The sequence below is a fragment of the Osmerus mordax genome, chromosome 23, assembly GCF_038355195.1.
Source record: "Osmerus mordax isolate fOsmMor3 chromosome 23, fOsmMor3.pri, whole genome shotgun sequence".
Classification (NCBI taxonomy): domain Eukaryota; kingdom Metazoa; phylum Chordata; class Actinopteri; order Osmeriformes; family Osmeridae; genus Osmerus; species Osmerus mordax.
The window spans coordinates 4,021,769-4,041,010 of record NC_090072.1 but is presented as its reverse complement, the minus strand read 5'-3'; the positions used below and the strand labels follow the sequence as shown (position 1 = coordinate 4,041,010).

The following is a 19,242-nucleotide window of genomic DNA, read 5'->3' as shown; positions in this document are numbered from 1 at the left end:
TGTCGCTGTCGGTGTATGTTTAATTTCCCTCCATTAGGTGGTGTGGGTTTGTGTACATTGCTAGGTGTGTTGGGGATTCATTTCAAACCAGTTTGTTTTAACTGTAGTTTGCCGGGAATTTGATGTCAAGGGTCTGTGTGTTTACTTCCTGGTGTTGTTCAAAAGTTAGACATATAATTATACAATAACTAGTTTCAACAGTCTTGACAGAGAAAAAGCAAAGCAAACAAAGCAATTCGTTCATGCTTAAGTTTGCATATGAACACCTTGCTCCTAGAATACCTTGCTCCAAAAACAACAGACGTAACAAAGAATTTCCTCCAATACCCTGTGCTAGAAATAAGAAAGACTGATGTATTGTAGTTCTTGAGTGGTATTAAACGTTATACACCGTTCATATCGCTGAGTGTATAGAATTCATCATTGGGAATGAGTCAATTACAAGTCCATAGACTAAATCGTTTATAGTATGTTGCATTGTTTTTCCAATAGAGATAAAAACATATGTTACATTCACTAAGGGTTTTGTCTCATTTAAGCACAAGTGCAGAAGTGTAAAGTAAAGCAAAGCAGTCTTATACCTTAGCATTACCATGGCACCATAGGGCAGAGGGAAGAAATTCATTGTTACGTCTGTTGCTTTGGCTCTTGGCCTATCCTCTGAACAACAGAAAACCTCAATGTGGTAGCAGGATAAAACAACCTTTATTTCGGGGCACAAGATCTTTTTCTCAGTGGACAGAACCGCAGGAGCCCAGTCAACAGAGAAGAAGAGACCGTGAGAGAGCAGGATACTCGGTCTGTGTTTCAAGAATGGCAAGAAGCCAGTCCACTGCAAGGTCACTGCGGTTACTGACGCTGTTGGACAGTTTTACAATATGTAAATCATTGACGCTTAGACTGTTAGGCCACGCCCACTCTCCACAGTGCTTTTGTAAAGCTCTGTCGTGTCAGGGCTTATGCATCCTTCCTCTTGGCTAAAGGCCAGCTACAGAGATGGAGGCAAGGAACCGAACATGGCCCTGACAAGCAAGGGTGGTGTCCACCTGTATAGCAACCAGGACAGGTCACAGCAACTGCCGTCTAGCGTACGGTCGATACACATACTAAATCAAAGACAGAGAGGAATGCATAGACATACTTGGGAAATAAAGGCAATTTCCATTTAATTGATGTGATGTCTTTCCATTATATATTATGGTGATTTTATGTTAAATATGTCATCCCATTTTATGCATTAAAATCTTATGGAATTGAGAGAGTGCACATCGCGTGGATGATGGGAAGGACAGGCAGAGAGATAGCCTATTAACAGACGAAGAGAAAGAACGAGAAAGGTTTATCTTACAAGCAATGACTGTGGGTGTCACCATTTTGTCCGTGGTATAGGCTACAGCAAACGCACAAAGACCTACGAAATAGTGTCAATATTTGCAGCATGTCATCCTGTTAGCTATAACGTTCTTTATCATCAGTCCTTTCTTTTCAAAGTGTTTATGTGTGTGAAAGAGAATCAGAGGCAGAGGCCAAGCACTGATGACATGGGCTAATATCAGGTAAATAGTCAGAGATCGGATGACATCATTTAGTGTTAAGAGAACTTTTTCCATCGCGTCCAAATGATCCGCTGCTGTCCACACCAGGACACGTGATCCTACCTCTGCCACCTTCACATGAGACGCGAGTAAACACGGGGAATGACAACCACCGGGAAACCGTGTTCACAACATCACCCCCTGTTGTTCAACTGGTGAATCTACCCTGGGTAGCGTACGTTACTTAATTATATAACAGTCATACTACATCAAATGGGATTCCCGTCTTTAAAATCAGCGGAATCGCAATGTGTGATCGAAACGGGTACTTAGGCCAACATCGTGTGTGTCTTAAGGCGGAGGCGAGTCTGATTGCATTTGTAAGGTCAGGACCAAAATTGCGGTCGAGGGTAATCTCTAATATTAAATGTCGGCGCCAAACACCTCTCCTTTCCACCTCTCATCCAGCTGACGTTAATAATGACATCAAGAGTAGAGAGGCAGAAAGAGAGAGAGAGAGATGTAGGGAGAGGAAATATTTGACTGACTGACTCCATATTCAAAATTAATATGATAGATCATCTCATTTTATTACTTCATATTAAAAAGAAAGGGAGGAGAGCAGGATATAGCCAGGACGGAACGAGGGGAAAGATGGAAATGAGAAAAAGAAGCTGCTGAATATTGAATAGTAAAGGAATGATAATGAAGAATGGATGGATGGACGGACAGGAGATTGTTTCCGAACACGGACTGTATCAATTTATTATAGAATCAATTCATTACACACTGCATAGATCTATAAAGAACTTGTTACAACACTGGCTATATAAACGTCCTCTCTTTGGACTTGAATTAAATACATCAAAATACTTTTATTAGTGTCAACATTCATTTCTTTTATGAAGTTAGGCATATTTTGTCTTTTTAAATACACCCCTGTAAAAAACATGACATTAAAAAATTGGGAAATGTGGAAAACTGATGTGATCATTCAGAGCTGAGGTTCGGAAAGCAATACAGTCAATATAATCATATGCATATCATAAATAGGCACATGGAATGAAATAAAGATCATGAACTCATACCAACACGTTTTTCTAAAATCTTTGTGAGATGGAACATAGCTTCAGTATGAGAGTCCAGGAAAGCTTAGAGAAATGTACTGACTAGAGGTATTTTGGTTTGGAAAGACCAAAATAGAATATTGTCATAGATATATGTACGTATGTTATACTTTGGAGTATGCAAGGACACTTTGTAGAGGTAACGTCCATGTTCTGGACATAAAAATAAAAATAATTTCAACATGAAACACGCATTTGGTGACGTGCATGTCACTAGTCTAATGAGACAAATACAGATGCGCACACACACACACACACATCATTCTGGGATGACACTGATCAAACTAAAGGCATTTTGGGTTCCCACATCCAGTAAAAACAAAATTCACAGAACTGAATCCACACAGTTAAAATGTAAATTTAGGCTGATCGTATCAATTTCCTTATATAAATACGTCTACAAGATAAGGCATTGGCACAGCTAATCAACAGATCCTCCGTAAAATGTGGGATCCAGAATCTTGCAAATAGGCACAGAGTCAGAGAAAAAAAAAAACATTTGTCTGTATGGGGTATAAATATCAAAACCTCATAGTAGGTTCCTGTTAAACATACAAAATCATCCATTCACCGTCACATCACCAGGGGGAATCAGAGATGTCTGCTTGTAGGGAGGACATGAAACCCATAGTCTGCAGGGCCGTCGCCATTAAAACTAGCTCGAGATTGTACCTGGGAAGGATGTGCTTTGGTATAAAGTTCGGACTCAAAGTGCACTTGGCTCTCATATGAACTACATTTACTAATGCAGCGTCGACACCCTGGACACAAGCCCAGGGAGTCACATGACCAGCCCAGGGAGTCACATGACCACCGAGGGATCCTCAGCGGAGTGTGGGAAAATGAACTCTAGTTTCCCAAAGATTTGGTCTGTTTTGATGACGGCTGCTTATTTGGGAAGGGTATATGGGCCCTCATGACACACACGCACGCACACACACCTCCTTAGGAAGGTATAACATTGGCAGAATGGCTAAGACTTTGACTTGGCTCTTCCTCCTCCCCATTGTCAACATCACCGTTCTCTCAACTCATCCGGCTGCAGAAGGGAAGGGGCGTGGAGGGGGGAGGGACCGACCCCCGGACTGACATGGCTGCCGTCCAATGACGACCCTCCGGCACGGACACGTCATTCTGCCACTTGGTTTTGAAAGTGTCTAATTTGATTCCCAATTTCTGTTGTTTCTGCCGACCTAGGAGACTAAGAGGACGTGATGAGGGTTTTGAACGAGAGAGAGAGAGAGAGAGAGAGAGAGAGAGAGAGAGAGAGAGAGAGAGAGAGAGAGAGAGAGAGAGAGAGTGAAGATAAATAGGTCTCACCTTGCCTTCACTTTGTGTTGGCTTCTTGCGCCTGAGACGGAGAGAGACGAGAAGAAAAAAAATAAAAATCAATGAACTTCAGTTTGATGAAAGACGAGCGTTAACCTACCAGCGCGCGCTGCCGACAAACACAGACCGGCTACTTAAAAATCGGGAGAATTTATATCAAATTCCTCCAAAAACATCAACAAATAACTCCAGTCGTCATGACATTCCAGAAATTCCCCTTTTTGGATTACCCAGTGTCGGACGGAAGAGCGCTCTAGGACTGACCTGTGACTCGGAGGTGGTCCTGCTGGGAGGCCCCGCCTCCACGGAGGACGGGGGCATGCTCCCATTGGAGTCCGCGATCAGCAGGGTCCGCCTCTCCCGGGCGGGCTTGTCACACTTGGTCACCCGAAACCTGAGGGCGACAGGCACCATCACACCGGTCACCAACACGACGATAACGGGGACCCAACACCCGAGGACACGCAACGCCCAATCAAACCATCAGTGGAAATAAGTGATGTTCATAAACGTTGATCTATATGGTCAGGTTGAATCAGGGAATCAGGGGGGGGGTTTGAAACACGACTAGGGGCATGCTGCTGAAACTCAGATGACCGGCGTCCTGCTCTTGGTTAATCAGTCTGGCGGGAGGATGGGAGATGGATTTCCCCTGGCACGGAGCCTGTGGTGCACTCAGGGAGGAACGCACACTTCACTCTGTACGACACGCGTACGTGCGCACGCATCACTCTCTCAATCTCTCTTAAACACTCCCGTATCACTCTCTCCTCCTATCACACACACACGCGCGCTCTCTCACCACACAGATGTAATTTAATCAGTGAATGAATATTCCCTCCTAGGTCGGGGCGACCCCAGACACCTCCATTCATCTGGATGAGCAAATTAAAACGGTGGCTCTCTGCATTCAGATCAGCCCTCCAGGGTTGGGGGGGGGGGGGGGGAGGACACACACTCACAGCGATAAGGTAGCATGGGCAAGCTGGGCCATCCCTTCCCACAATGCTCTCTCTCTCTCTCTCCGCCTCACACACACACACCTCACCTGCCCACCGCCAGCACCGTGACCTCCCCGTAGCTCCGGCGGTCTGCCTTCCTGTTGGAGGCTCTCCTCAGCAGCGGCCAGCCCTTCTTGAGGTTGCAGCGGTTACAGATGTTCTGGTTGGCGCCCACGCCCCCGATGGTGTGCAGGTGGTTACAGGTGTGCTTGGGCTTGTCTGCCGCCGCCGCCGGGGGCCGCCGGGGGACAGTGGGCGTCGCCTGGAAGGTGGGCATCGCCGGGGAGGTGGGCGTGACGGGGGAGGTGGGTGTGACCGGGCTGGAGGAGGATTATGGGAGTTGTGGTTAGAACTGCACACCGGGCTGGATGATACAGACCTGTAGGCAGGTCAATGCCACATTTTTCTATGAGATATCATGAACACACATTTGGGTTTACACGGCTAGATTTGGCTGCTTTAGAATAGTTCAAATGATGTGTGAATGTGTGTGTGTGCGTACATATGTAGGCCCAGGGCTAAGACGTGAGTGTTTATACACAGCAGCTACCTGGTCATGCTGTGTGTACAGTTTTCTCTGTGCCTGTGTGTGTGTGATAGAGAGAGAGACTGTCCTCATACAGTTCAGAGAGAAGTGGTGTAATGACTTAAGTGGTGGCAGGGCTGTATGCAGTGGCTCAGGGTGTGTGCGTGTGCGAATCAGAGCACTTTGCCTTTACTTGTCTCCATTACCCGCAGGGACACCATGGAAATGGGCTGGCAAGATTGGAGAGTGCGTGCATGTGTGTGTGTCGCAGTTAGGATAAGAGATGAAGAGAGGAATGAAAGATGCACGCACAGCAGTAGAAAGAAAGAAAAGTGATGAGTGGAAAAGCGGGCCCCGTAGATGAAGGGTGAAGAACAGAGCGTGCAGAGAGGGGGGCGGTAAGAGGCAGCCGAGAGGGGGGGATGAGCGCTTAAGGAGGAAACTGAGGTTATGGATTAATGGCGTGGACAGCCCCACTGCGGCGAGGAGGACTAAACTCCTGCATCCAGAGAGAGAGAGAGAGAGAGAGAGAGAGAGAGGAGATCCAACCAACACGCTAAACACACCCTGCCAAGTCTTATTCCAAACCCTGCGACACACACACACACGCAACCCCCTAGTGAGTCATAAATTACCCTCCACCCCCTCGGTCACCCCCTTTAGGGGCCGCTCCAGCACCCCTAAGTGTTCTACTGGCAGACTGCCCACCCAGGCTGAGAGAGAGAGAGAGAGAGAGAGAGAGAGAGAGAGAGAGAGAGAGAGAGGGAGAGAGGGGTTCAAGAAGTTGAAGTGAGAGAGAGAAAATTAGGGAGAGCGACAGAAATGCAGAAAGAGAGGGAGGAAAGGAGCAAGAAGGAGGGAGAGAGAGAGATATGTGGGAAAAACGATTGGCGCCGTGCAGACTTTTCCAGAATAACCAATGTCTTGCCATACCTCATCCTGCTTCGCCACCCAGCCCTCCGGCAGCGATTTATACCCTTACTCTTTGTCACTCGGGCCGATATGTAAAAATATCTCCACTCTCCCTTTTCCTCTCTTCCTGCCTCCCACCCACCCTCCCTCCCTCCCCTCACGGTCATTCCTCTTATGCCTCCTCAAGGTCGAGACGCCTCACCCCGCCCCTCTTCGGCTGAACGAAGGCAGCAAGTGAAGACGTCTCGTCACAGGTTCCTAGCCTTCATGTTCCGCACTTTGATGTAGCACCGCTGGCTGCCCTCAGTCACTGCCTCTCCCGCGAGGGGCGGCCGAGGTAAAGGCCAGGCCACGTCGCAAGCCAACCTTTTGTTCCGGCACCTCGCCTAGACTGTAGTCAGTGGTGATGAATACCACACTGCCACCCGTTAATCAATGCGATATCCGCATAATGGGCCAAGTGTTTCAACGTCTACCACTGACTGGCTAGCGAGAAGAAGAAACCTTTATTCATCTCACAATTGTGGAACACGCACACGTGCAGGGAGTCAGAACTCACACACAGGCATGCCAGTGGCGTGCGCCGGAGAAATATGCCTCTGCCTTTATCCCCATCCTGCTGTCCTTCCTCCAGGGAAGTCAGGAGGAGCGAGGAGCCATGGCAGCGAAGCCTAGCGGCCGATCCAAGTGCTCAACCATGTTCTATGCAGAGAAACCCCCCTTCCACGTGAACGTGGGGAGAACATGCACACTCCATGCAGAAAGGTCCAGTAGAAAGCCCACCTCAGCACCGATCAGTGCCCCATGGGGAATCGAAACCAGGACCTTCTTGCCGTGAGGCGTGGCCACTGTGCCGCACTAAAGTAAAGTGGTTAGGGCGTTTGAGGGATGAAAAAGTTAAATTTGTTCGTCGGCAGTGACTCGGGGGCGTTCGAAGCACGCCAATATGGCCAGGAAACTGGACAGGACTGCAATAGGACCTGAAAACTTTTTGTTTCAGGTCAAATCCAAACAAACTTGGATGTTTCATTTGATCAATGTCAGAGACAACACTGCCATCTAGTGGCTAGAAAGAGGATCACACCCAGGTCACTCCCAACAACTTTGATGTTCAGTTACTGATCCATACTACATCAAGGCCGTAAACATAATACATATTGGCGGACACACATCCCCCCCCCCCCCCCCCCCCCCCCCACGCTACGACAGGCAACCACCAATGCTGTCCAAAATTATCATACACACTTAAAAGCCTAGTAAACTATTAAAACCTGCCGTTTTAAACTGGATGCAAGGCTTACAGGTTTAGTGTAGCTAGACTTTGATTCGAGAGATCATTTCACATTAGTGCGTGTTTGTAGGAGGGCAGGGGTGTCATTAGAGCTGGCGAGCATGAACCGTAAACAAAGTCTACTTACCCATCTGAGTCAATGCTGTTTTCATGAACCATGGCTTTGAGAGCATCTGAATTTGCTGAAGACAAGAAGGGAGAAGGAACAAAGTCAGAGGAGGAGAGCTCAAACTGAGGCAGGAGCACAGGGAGAGAGAGGATTGACACTTCATAGAGGCAGCCTTTATTGAAAGATGGGGGCTGCTGATAAGTCCCCCTAACACACTGAACTGCCGCATGCCATTACTGTGACCACTACAGCATAACCTGGGCTGATATGATATCTCAATGTGGGGGGGGGGGGGGGGGGGGGGGGCTATAAAATTAAAACTATAAATAACATCCATTTCCATTGGTTAGACAAAAAAGATAACAAACATGGTAGGCTAAATTCAAAGTGAGTTTTTTCACATTTGTGCTTTGAGGTGAGGCATTCTAACAAAGAAGCGTTTACTCTGTTATACCCACATGACCACTCCCCTGACCTCCAATTGAGAACACTAATGTTTTCTAACGCACTAACCCCAAACAACGGAATCGAATCGGTATCGAAGGCAGTAAAAGGTATTGTGCTGGTTTACGACACCTCGTAAATCCACTGAATGGAACCAACCCCATGTGCCCTTCCCTGAGTGCAATTATTTTCCACGTCCAGTTATCATCCGTATTAACACGTCAGGTCTGATTATCACTACAATGACTCCTCCTCCTCTTCTTACCCTTCAGACAGAGCACACTCAGCATGTGTGTGACCAACAGGTGTTTATGACAAACATGTTAAGCTGGGGGGGGGGGGAAGAGAGACAGGAAGAGAGAGAGACAGAGGGAAGAGCGCTTAAGGAGGAAACTGAGGTTATGGATTAATGGCGTGGACAGCCCCACTGCGGCGAGGAGGACTAGACTCCTGCATCGAGAGAGAGAGAGAGAGAGAGAGAGAGAGAGAGAGAGAGAGAGAAAAAAGAAGAAGGTGCATTTCATGGAGGACATTATGCTCGGGTCGGGTGTATGGCCGTGTCTGCCTATTCGTCAGTCTTCTCCACAACACACTACACAGCGTCAGCTCGACTCCCAGGTCACCTGAGTCGTGGCCTCAATAGAGGAAACGAGGCCACACTACTAAGCACTGTGACTCACCCTCCTGAGTAGGAAACTTCACAGTCAATAAGATCATGACAGGAAATGTTTACTACAGTAGGCTAATCTGGGGAACCTGACAAGGCGAGGGAGGGTAGGGAGCTAGGGCTAAATCATTGACAGCATGGAGGTGAGGAACATAATCGGTCACCGTGTGTGTGTGTCACTAGAGTCTCTATCCAGGAATACAAGGTTTACATAACGAGGATGAGTTTACTAGTTAAATATATTCGCTATCCAAGGACTCAATTCTCTGGATGTTGTCACTGGTATTTTTAGTGTAGGACGGCCACAATGAGAATGTTCTAATTAAAGTCCTCGAAGCATGGGAATTGAGCAGAGGGATACAGTAGAGGGAGCAGAGGGTTTGCTTTCAGTGGCAGCAATTTGAGTATAGCCAGCAAGGGTCTGACATGGGGAAACCCCACTTTAGATTTTCTTTTCTTGATGTGTAAAAGGCCATTCAAATTCTTCACTTGCTTGATCTCCCGCGCACACACACACACACCTAAAGGGGTTTGACGTCTTACCTTCATTCTTCATGATATAATGAACAATCTGTCCAACGGTGTCATTGTTGCTTTCGCTGTAGGTATCGTTTAAGTCTGAAAAACACACACGCATGATAGAATTCAAACACAAACCAACCACATTCCCCAATTGTTTCCGTGAAAGGTAGGGTCAATCCTAAGAAAGCTTGAACAAAAAAAAACAAAGAAAATACTTGTCTGTCCAGTTTTGGTTCAGCCAACATGCATTTTTATCTGAGCATTTCCATTCAGACACAGACAAACACTATGTTGCCCGACCTGGGTTCAGATGGCTGAGCAGTTAGGGAATCGGGCTAGTAATCAGAAGGTTGCTGGTTCGACTCCTGCCCATACCAAATGACGTTGTGTCCTTGGGCAAGGCACCTCGGGGGATGTCCCTGTACTCACTGTAAGTCACTCTGGATAAGAGCGTCTGCTAAATGAATACATGGAAATGTTAAAGATACAAATGGAGGCTATGGATGGCCTGTTAACCCTCTTAACTAAGAATACCTCCTGTTAGAATGCTGATGTGTGAAAGCTGTAATGTATACACAACTACAGTCTCACAAAAAGTTTCAATTAACCCAACCTGGAGGTTCATTCTATTCTTTGCTGTGTAATGGCCTTTAATTAGATGGTCGAACTAGTTTTCAAAAGAGGTATTCTGGAATGCCTGCCCCTCCTTACACACACACACACACACACACCTCCTTCCTCCCACACACACCTCCTTCCTCCCAAAGTTATGCAACCTCCGGGCATCTGAGACACACTTCCTAGTACTTCCTGTGGGCTTCTGGTTTTGTTAACTTCTGGTAAGTGAGTAACTACAAGCAGTCTGGTTCTCATTAATACTATTGTAGCAAAGTCTCAATTTGTGCAATGCCCATACAATATATTTCAGACTGTGCCTGGTTGATAGTTTTTCCTAGTTAAACAGACAGAATGTGCTTTCTCCTGTACATTTCCCTATTTCTAATCAAATAATTAGCTGAATAGTGCCAACATCCCCCTTCGTACAGTGCCCGGTTCTCGAGATAATCCCTGACGCATTCGACACACAAAGATTCCAGGAATCCACTGAAACTGTTCAACCAGCCAGGGTAGCTCAATAACTGGGCTGGAAAGGTCCTCCAGGAAGACAAAATGAAGAGGGACTAGCTAAACAATGTAGGGGGAGATGGCAACATGATAGCGCTGAATAGAAGGGCAGCCCGATTCGGGTGAACCAGCGCACAAACAGCGTGCTATTCAAATCCTTTCATCTCAACACAATACAGGATTGGAGGGATGGAGAGAGGGGAGAGACATTAGACAGGACACACACAGTTAGGTCTCTGCAAGGAGAACCCAAATGGAGACTCCACTCTTGGAGGGGTAGAATAACCTCCCTTCTTTCTCTGATGGCGAGATAAACAAGAGTTTACAAACAGGAGACATAATGCTACACGTCTGTCCTGCCATGTTGGGAACACGGTAGGTCACTATTCGGTTCCTAATTTTGTTTTCTTTTTGAAGGAGAGCAATATAGGGGGAGAGAGAGCAACAACGAAGTGCGGAGAGAGAGAGTGAGTACGAGACAGCATTCCACCCAAGTGCTCCATAGCATGTCCAAGTTCAGAACGAGCATGCAGCAAGCTGTGACATAACCACAGGAAACCGAGCTCAAGTTCAAACATGAGGATCCCTCCGTGTTCTGACACCGCCATCGCAGCAGACAAACCGTGCACGATCACGGTCAATCCGGTTCGAATCAGCTGCCGCGATTTCCGCTGTGAGACTTGGATTTGGAATACTTGAATGTTGAACTTTTAACGTTACAGCTAGGCAGTTTACAGAGCGACGGTATTTGTTTTTATACAAGCATGTCAAACCCTGCTCTGAAGATTATTTGGTTGTTTTGGTTTCGTAGTGAGTTATACACAGTTAAGAGCTACAGAGATGGTGTAGTAGGTTTATTAAGCACCCATAAAGAACTTCTTTAGCTCCCTTTCCATTTCCTTTTTTCTTCAGTATTCCCTGGTCCGCCTTCTCCTGCTTCTCTGTACTTCCCCAAACAGTCTTTGAGTATAGCAGAACATGGCCTTTGACCTACCTATTCTTATCAGAGAAATGGTCGCAAAACTGATATTTCTTGTTTATCAGCAGCTTAAAGTCGTTCCAAGCAGTGGCAGGAAATGCTGTTAAGTTAAGAAAGCTGTTCTTATCTTTAATTATATGATGTGGCTTAGGGTCAGATGACCTCATGTTGGTCAAGTACGGAAAGAACATGTCAATTGATTACATATAGGCTAGACTCACAGTAACAGACTATAACAAGCCTAAATTGACAACTTGTTAGACTGTGGAGAATGAGTAGTTTGTTGAGGCATTTGTGAGAAAGCAAAATCCGAAGCGTGCACTCTCCAATCAACCCTTGTTCTGGAGGTTTAAAGCACAAAAACATCCAAATATAACATAATAGAACACTCATGTCAGGAGAGAAAAAAAAAGACAAAAAAAAGAAAGTATTTCCTTCTCTCAACAGGGCCCAATTCCTATTCCAACACGTGCCCTCCCTCCCTCCCTCTCCTGTGCGCTCTACCAGGTACAACACTTCAAGTTCATGACCTTATCCCATCCTCTTACATTCCTTCTCTCTTACCTCCCCCTCCATTTCCTCCTTCACCCCCCCCCCCCTACTCCTCCTGGCTCACCTGCTCCTTGTTCCAGGTCTTTCTCCTCCTCCTTCACCTCCTCTTCCTCCGCCTCGGTGGTGCAGCGGTAGCCCTTCCTCTGCAGCACGTGACAGATGAGCACTCCCAGAAGGCCGAGCAGGAAGAAGACAGGCACCAGGACGTAGGCTATGTACAACGGGTTGCTTTCCCCCGCCGGGCCAGGGGTCTGACTCGCTGAAGAGAGGGGGGGAAGAGACAGAAGGGGGGGGGGGGCGCAAAGGGATATGGGGTGAGGATGAGCAAAGATAGAGGGGGGAGGGGGATGTGAGTGAAAGATGAGGTTAAGGGTGGACATAAAAGGCCAAGAGGAAGTGGAGAGAAGGGGGTGGGGGGGGGGGAGTACAGGAAGAGTAAGAACATTAGTGGACTGACCATGACATGTTATGCGTGTGGTTAAGAACACAGCAAGTACCGACGGCATTGTTTCAATCGCGAGGCAACGGAGGCAACTGTACGGCACGCAACTAAGTGCAGTCTTGATACCCTGAAGTGGAAGGAGATGAGCCATCAAAAGCCCCAGGATGCACGAGCGAGAGAGAGAGAGAGAGAGAGAGAGAGAGAGAGAAGGGAGAAAAGGAGCTTGGTAATTGACATGGGTCGTGTCTCTGCGAGAGAGGCCATACACTGGAGCAACTGTCAAGCTGGGCAGGAGCAGACTGGAGGGAAATATAGCAAGTCTGTCATGTCTCCTTGGCAACTACCAAGCGTGGTCCCATGACTCCCTCCTTTTCTTCACCACAGTCTCCAGCGACTGCTGGCAAGGAGAGAGGGTAAGAGAGAGAGAGAGAGAGAGGACTGTCATTTGCACTGACAGGCCCTTGAAAGAGCCAAGAGAAGAGAGAGAGGAGGGAGGAGAGAGGGAGAGCGTGAGGAAGCAGGCAGCCTAGAGATGCAAAACAGGGACAGGGAGAGAAAGCGAGACAGCAACTGTCATTGTCATCACACAGAGCCAAGCTGACTCATACGTGATTGTCGTCCCCTTTAATGTTCCATGCTCCATCCCCTCCCTCTCTCTCTCTCTCTCTAATAATTAGGACTGTCTCCCCCTCCTTCACCTGCTCCTCCTTTCTCTCCCTCCTTCTCTCTCACCCTCCTTCTCCCTCACCCTCCTTTCCCCTCACCCTCCTTGTCCCTCACCCTCCTTCTCCCTCACCCTCCTTCTCCCTCACCCTCCTTGTCCCTCACCCTCCTTGTCCCTCACCCTCCTTGTCCCTCACCCTCCTTCTCCCTCACCCTCCTTCTCCCTCACCCTCCTTGTCCCTCACCCTCCTTCTCCCTCACCCTCCTTGTCCCTCACCCTCCTTGTCCCTCACCCTCCTTGTCCCTCACCCTCCTTCTCCCTCACCCTCCTTCTCCCTCACCCTCCTTCTCCCTCACCCTCCTTGTCCCTCACCCTCCTTGTCCCTCACCCTCCTTGTCCCTCACCCTCCTTCTCCCTCACCCTCCTTGTCCCTCACCCTCCTTGTCCCTCACCCTCCTTGTCCCTCACCCTCTGGAAGCTTTTGGAGAAGGACATGAGAGAGGATGGGGTCTGGGGGCAATGAGGTTAGTTGATGGCTTTAGTTCAATTTAATGGGTCCCCAAATGGCTGTTGTCCTTGACAACGGAGGCCATCCTTGTGCCACCAGGAGGAGTGACTCATGCACTTACCAACGAACAAGCACAATACACATGCGCAAAAAAAAAAAACACACAAAAACGGCTTCTACGCTGCTAAAAGCATTTAACGCTAGGTCTGGTCGGCGTCACAGAGAGTTAGTACCACTCAGCCCCCTGTTCCCTCCATTTCCCAACACACCCCACTGGCAGGCTCCTGCCCAATAACAGAGTGCAGTACTCAATTCCATTCCCATTTACTCATATTGAAACCCTTGATCGCTGCACTGCTCGAACACAAACAAAGCACTCCCACTGATATAAACATAAATACGGCTACTTGAGCCCGACTCCTTGTTCACACACAGGACTTTAGATCCATTCGTGTACAGAACAAAAAGGAAAACATTAGACTCGTTAGCCTTCATCTCCAGCGTCACAGTCCTAGGACAATATCAGAGGGGGGATGGGGGTAGCTGGGATAGGTAGGGGGAAGGTCAACGGTCACTGTCAAAGTCCACAGTTTGCTCTGTCAGACCCGACTCCTGATGCACCCTCACCACGTGAGGCATTCCAGCCAGAGTCTACGCAACCAGACAATGAGGCTTTTGTCTGTCGTCCCCCCGTCCCCCCGTCCCCCGCGCGGGTGACCAGAGACACATAAGGCATGCCTATGTGTCTGCTGTATGTGTAGTAGTGGACAAGCCTGCCTATGTCCGCATAGCTATTTCCCTCCATGTCGGTGCCTTTCTCTGCTGTTTGCATTGTCCCACGCCTGGCATGCGTGGGGCTGGCCACGGTCATTAACGCCATTGACCGCTTTCTGACCGCTCTCGGACAAGCCAATCACCAGCCAAGCTGCACCTCAAGTCTAGCCAATGACAAAAAGACAGGAATTTGGACAAGCCCTCCTCCAGTGAACCATGGTTAATGACAGGCCAATTAATATTTTGGTGTTGGCACACATCCACCAGAGAAACGAGTGTCTGCTTTGGGCCCATCCTGCTGCTCTTCCTCCCAGAGCAGCCAGGAGCAGTGGGCAGCCACGCCTGGGGCCAAGTCCAAGTGCTCTGGGCCAGGTACATGGGCAGGAGAGCAGTCTTATGTTAGGGTGTTGTGCGGCCAAAAATGCGAGCACGAGGAGAACATGCAAACTCCATACAAGGTAGGCCCGAGAGATAGCCCACCTGAGCAACGATCAGTTCCCCATGTGGGAATTGAACCCAGGACCTACTTGGTGGGAGCAAGGCAGCTTTTACCATGACTTTAAACTGCCTTGGAAATCTGCTAATTCCCATAAATGGATGACGAATACCTACGAGTCAGCAAAATGAAGTGGACACCTCATTAACTAATTACAAAAGGCCAAGGTTATTTCCTAAAACCTATTTGGGAGTCATTGGGTGAAACGCTAGCAAAATGGTCAGTGTCAGCACTTTTCTGAGGGATTCATTTTCCGACTGAGTAACACAAGCCCCCCCTACATAATGATTTTTGCTCCAGAATAGAAACGTCTCCTGCACCACATGAATAGGTACGGTTTCCGAGATGACGTGAAATCAATTTTTTTGTACCCCACTCTGATATTTCACTCAGAAAAACACCTCAGTGAGTTTTAATTTCACAAAAGAGCACCTAACATTATGGGTGCAGCTCATTGCTGGGTAGTTGTCCATTGTTGTAGAATCTCTGTCTTCTCTCCAACATCTCTGCCCCAACTGGTTCTTTGCATTCCTTCTTTGGAATTGTGACTCAAAGATGAGCCATCAAGCAACACAAGGCAGGTGACAATGTCTTTTGTTAGCAATGAAGAAGCCAGCACGTCACCCTTATCTCATCTGAGGTTTATAGAATACACTTACATTTAGTCATTTAGCAGACGCTCTTATCCAGAGCGACTTACAGTAAGTACAGGGACATTCCCCCGAGGCAAGTAGGGTGAAGTGCCTTGCCCAAGGACACAACGTCAGTTGGCATGACCGGGAATCGAACTGGCAACCTTCGGATTACTAGCCCGATTCCCTCACCGCTCAGCCACCTGACTCCTGAATACCTTCCTCCCTTCTGTCTAAGATAGAAAGAGAGCGCGAGATTGCGCAAGAGTTTGAGAAAGAGACAATCAGAGAGGACGAGTAAAGATCAAGATCGCAAGAGAACGTGTCGAAACGAGCACCTCTGATCGCGACCAATAAGAAGGACTCCTGTCCAATGTCAGAGGGATTTAATGATGACCTGAATAAACGTTTGTGTTGTGCTGCGCAGCCCGATTCAGTATGACCTTCCATGTTAGACTTGCTGCACTATGACACTGGCTCCATGAAAGGAATGTCCTTTCATGTAATTGCAAGTAGATGGCAGATTCATTGGAAGGACTCCCAAGCTTCAGTGTGAATATTAAGATTGGTAAAAGGTACTGGATATCTAGACACTGGCAATTCCACCAGGCTTGTCATTAGAAGAGATTCAGAACTCCTCAAATAAGGTCTGATCAAATCTATGTAACCTGGCCACATCTTGTATATTGTACACAAAAGGAGTCACTAAGATACCAGTTGGATATGCCTACTGTAAATAAGGAAGAGGAACTGAGAAAGTGACGCACAGGAATCCTTCCTAAATGATCCAAGACATGGTGTGTCAACATGGAGCAATTGAATCATTTCCAAATGGACATAAAGGAAATTACTGAGCAAGGTCCAAACCTACTTGTTTCAGACACTATAGGATACATCCTAGCCAAAGCCAGAAAGGAGCTTCCTGCAAAACCAGGAGAGAGGATGTTTAGAAAGGATGTTCCCCTGAATAATGCTGCTAGCCTTTACATAATCCAGACTCATCTCTTATTTATTAGGCTGGTTGTAACAAAGGCTAAATCTTAGCATAGCTTGTTTCAACAAATTCTAAATTGAGGCTAAACGTGGCACTTCCACAAAACCTGAACTAAGGCCATAGTGTGCCAAGAGCCTATTCCTCCTGGGGAAAGAAGTCTGTTGCCTTTATACCAATGTCTGCAACAAGGAAGGAGCGACCAGACATGCTGTCTTTGAATCCACACTGTGTGTGTGTGTGTGTGTGTGTGTGTGTGTGTGTGTGTGTGTGTGTGTGTGTGTGTGTGTGTGTGTGTGTGTGTGTGTGTGTGTGTGTGTGTGTGTGTGTGTGTGTGTGTGTGTGTGTGTGTGTGTGTGTGTGTGTGTGTGTGAACACAGACATTCTTCAGTCTGTGCTTCCGTATGTATTTTAAAACCTGGAATAATTGAATTACATTTGGGCCTTTTGCTGAGACCAGGCAGCAGCTGGCATGACAGGGGAAGGGAGGGGAGGGGCAGGGCGGGACAGTCACAGGGAGAGATACCCGCCAAATTATAAAAGGTCAACTCTCGCTTGTTGTTGTACACCAGAAAGCCTGACAGTGAAGGCACACAATGTTAAACTGAAACAGGAAACTACTGTTATTAGAGCGAATTCTTGGCAACGGCTTGATGGCTTCTCCCTGTTATAACCGGACTTGTGATTTTACATTGGAATGTAGGCTACTTTGTTTAAAACTTGTGGAAATTCTTCTTTTTTTCAACAACAGAATGTATGTGTGTTTTTGTGTGTGAAGCTGCAACATCATATACTAAATGGGCTATATTGCCGCGATAATATCAAATAGTTCCAAATCAGATCAAAAGACAACACGTGTTGCAGTACTGTCAAGAAACATATCTTGATAATTGGTGTTCCGTATGAAAGGTGCTTTCACAATGGGTGACAACGTTTATCGACTGCATACTGTTGTCTGTTCATACCGTCTGTCAAAGCACTGGGGTCCATTCTTGTGCTCGATGTCAGAGTTTGTCTACACTAAATAAGACTACCAACTAAAAAGACAGAAGACAGCACGAGCAGGGGAGCGTCAGTGAGAAGGGAGCACTGGAAAGGCTGTCACAGGTGAGCGACTGATGAATACCCTAATGGTTATTCAGTTGAAGGACAAAATATCAAGTTTAGACTTGTGTTTCTATCAATGCATCCATGTATAGCTTGCATTCTATTGCTGAGTGAAAATAATTTGCATTTTAACTTCAGTTAAGCGTCTCACAACTAAATACACAACGAAAACTTTCTGGGAAAATACAACTTGGCACCGTATTAACAAATCGACAGAGAAACTTTGCAGAAAGTCAACTTTCAAACTAACGTTATAAGTAGGCTGCAAGCGCTAACACCTACAAAAAATACTACATAATCATAAAAATTGATTACTGATTACTTCAATGTGACCAGTGGAAAGTGTAAATACAGAGAAAATGCTCATCAAACAAACAAACTCAACGTTCATCAACTTACGCGTAACTCGGTTCCCCGTTGTGTCTGCCATTGAAGGTCAGTCCTTCAGTCGTCCGGTCAACTAAAGGTTTATTACTTCTAACTATGTCTAACCTCAACTACTGAGTTCCAAATCGAAATAAATACCCGTTGAGAGGTACGTTTAGTATATTTCCTCATGCTGTGGGCTTGGATGGAATAAGGAACACCCTTCTCTTAAAGGCACACTCTATAATATGTGCACAGCGTCTACCGACATGAATAGGCTATGCGATCCATAACGTTTATTTTACAACATTTGTGATATGTAATGCGTTAAGTTTTCGACGGAAAGTCAGCTCTTCTTCTGCCAGGTTATCTTTGGAAATGACCTTAATTGTCTTCATTGTTTATATTTATCGAATCCATATTTTAAACATGGTATTCCTGAGGATTAAGAAGACATTTTCTCCCGTGAGAATATCGCTGAACACACAACAGTGGCCTAAACGAACTCTACAGTGCAACACTGTGCCCTAGTCCACCACTAGACATTGGCCGGGTTACCCAGATTCGTCTTAACGAATCTGGGAAACCCGGCCATTGTCTGAATTAGGCATGATCCCACATATTTCAACAAACCCCTACTCTTCGGGCACAGAAGCATAGGCATATATCTCGTGATAAAACTACGGAGACCAAATTCTAGCATTCTTCACAACCAGTTGTGAGACCACCATCTAGTGGAGGTTTATATAGAATATATCCACAAGACTCATTTTGACAGCTACGCTCTAAACTTTTCCTCCACACCTAGAAAGTTAACTACCGCCTATCTACAATTAAACACTGTCACGAATGTCATCTTTTATGAAATATTATTTTATAGAACTGTGTGTTCAGATTATGAGGATTCATTCCATAACTCATTAGATGGCCAGCAAGACTAGCAAGAAACTCACATACACAGAGAAAGAGAGAGAGGAAGGGAGAGAGAGAATGAGGTGTGAGAACTATCATGCAGACTCCATCCAGCAACTCCAGTCTTTTGCATATGAGAGGTAGTAGCAGGGGTGTCTGCCAGCCAAGCCTACACTTCTATCATTTCAATATGCACATGGTATTCTTGCATATTTTCCACAAATTATTCGA

At 46.8% G+C, this 19,242-nt stretch overlaps 1 protein-coding gene across 1 annotated transcript; it reads right to left on the bottom strand.

Annotated features, from left to right (window-relative positions):
• Nucleotides 1-2,271: 2,271 nt before the first annotated feature.
• rell1 (RELT like 1) lies at nucleotides 2,272-18,276 on the bottom strand. Its single transcript, XM_067261369.1, has 8 exons — nucleotides 18,133-18,276; nucleotides 12,184-12,378; nucleotides 9,485-9,559; nucleotides 7,849-7,903; nucleotides 5,040-5,312; nucleotides 4,256-4,385; nucleotides 3,983-4,013; nucleotides 2,272-3,863 (listed from the first exon to the last, which is right to left on the bottom strand). Exons 1-7 carry the CDS (start codon nucleotides 18,161-18,163, stop codon nucleotides 3,990-3,992), a joined length of 783 nt encoding a protein of 260 aa, XP_067117470.1. The 5' UTR covers nucleotides 18,164-18,276; the 3' UTR covers nucleotides 2,272-3,863; nucleotides 3,983-3,989.
• Nucleotides 18,277-19,242: the final 966 nt, after the last annotated feature.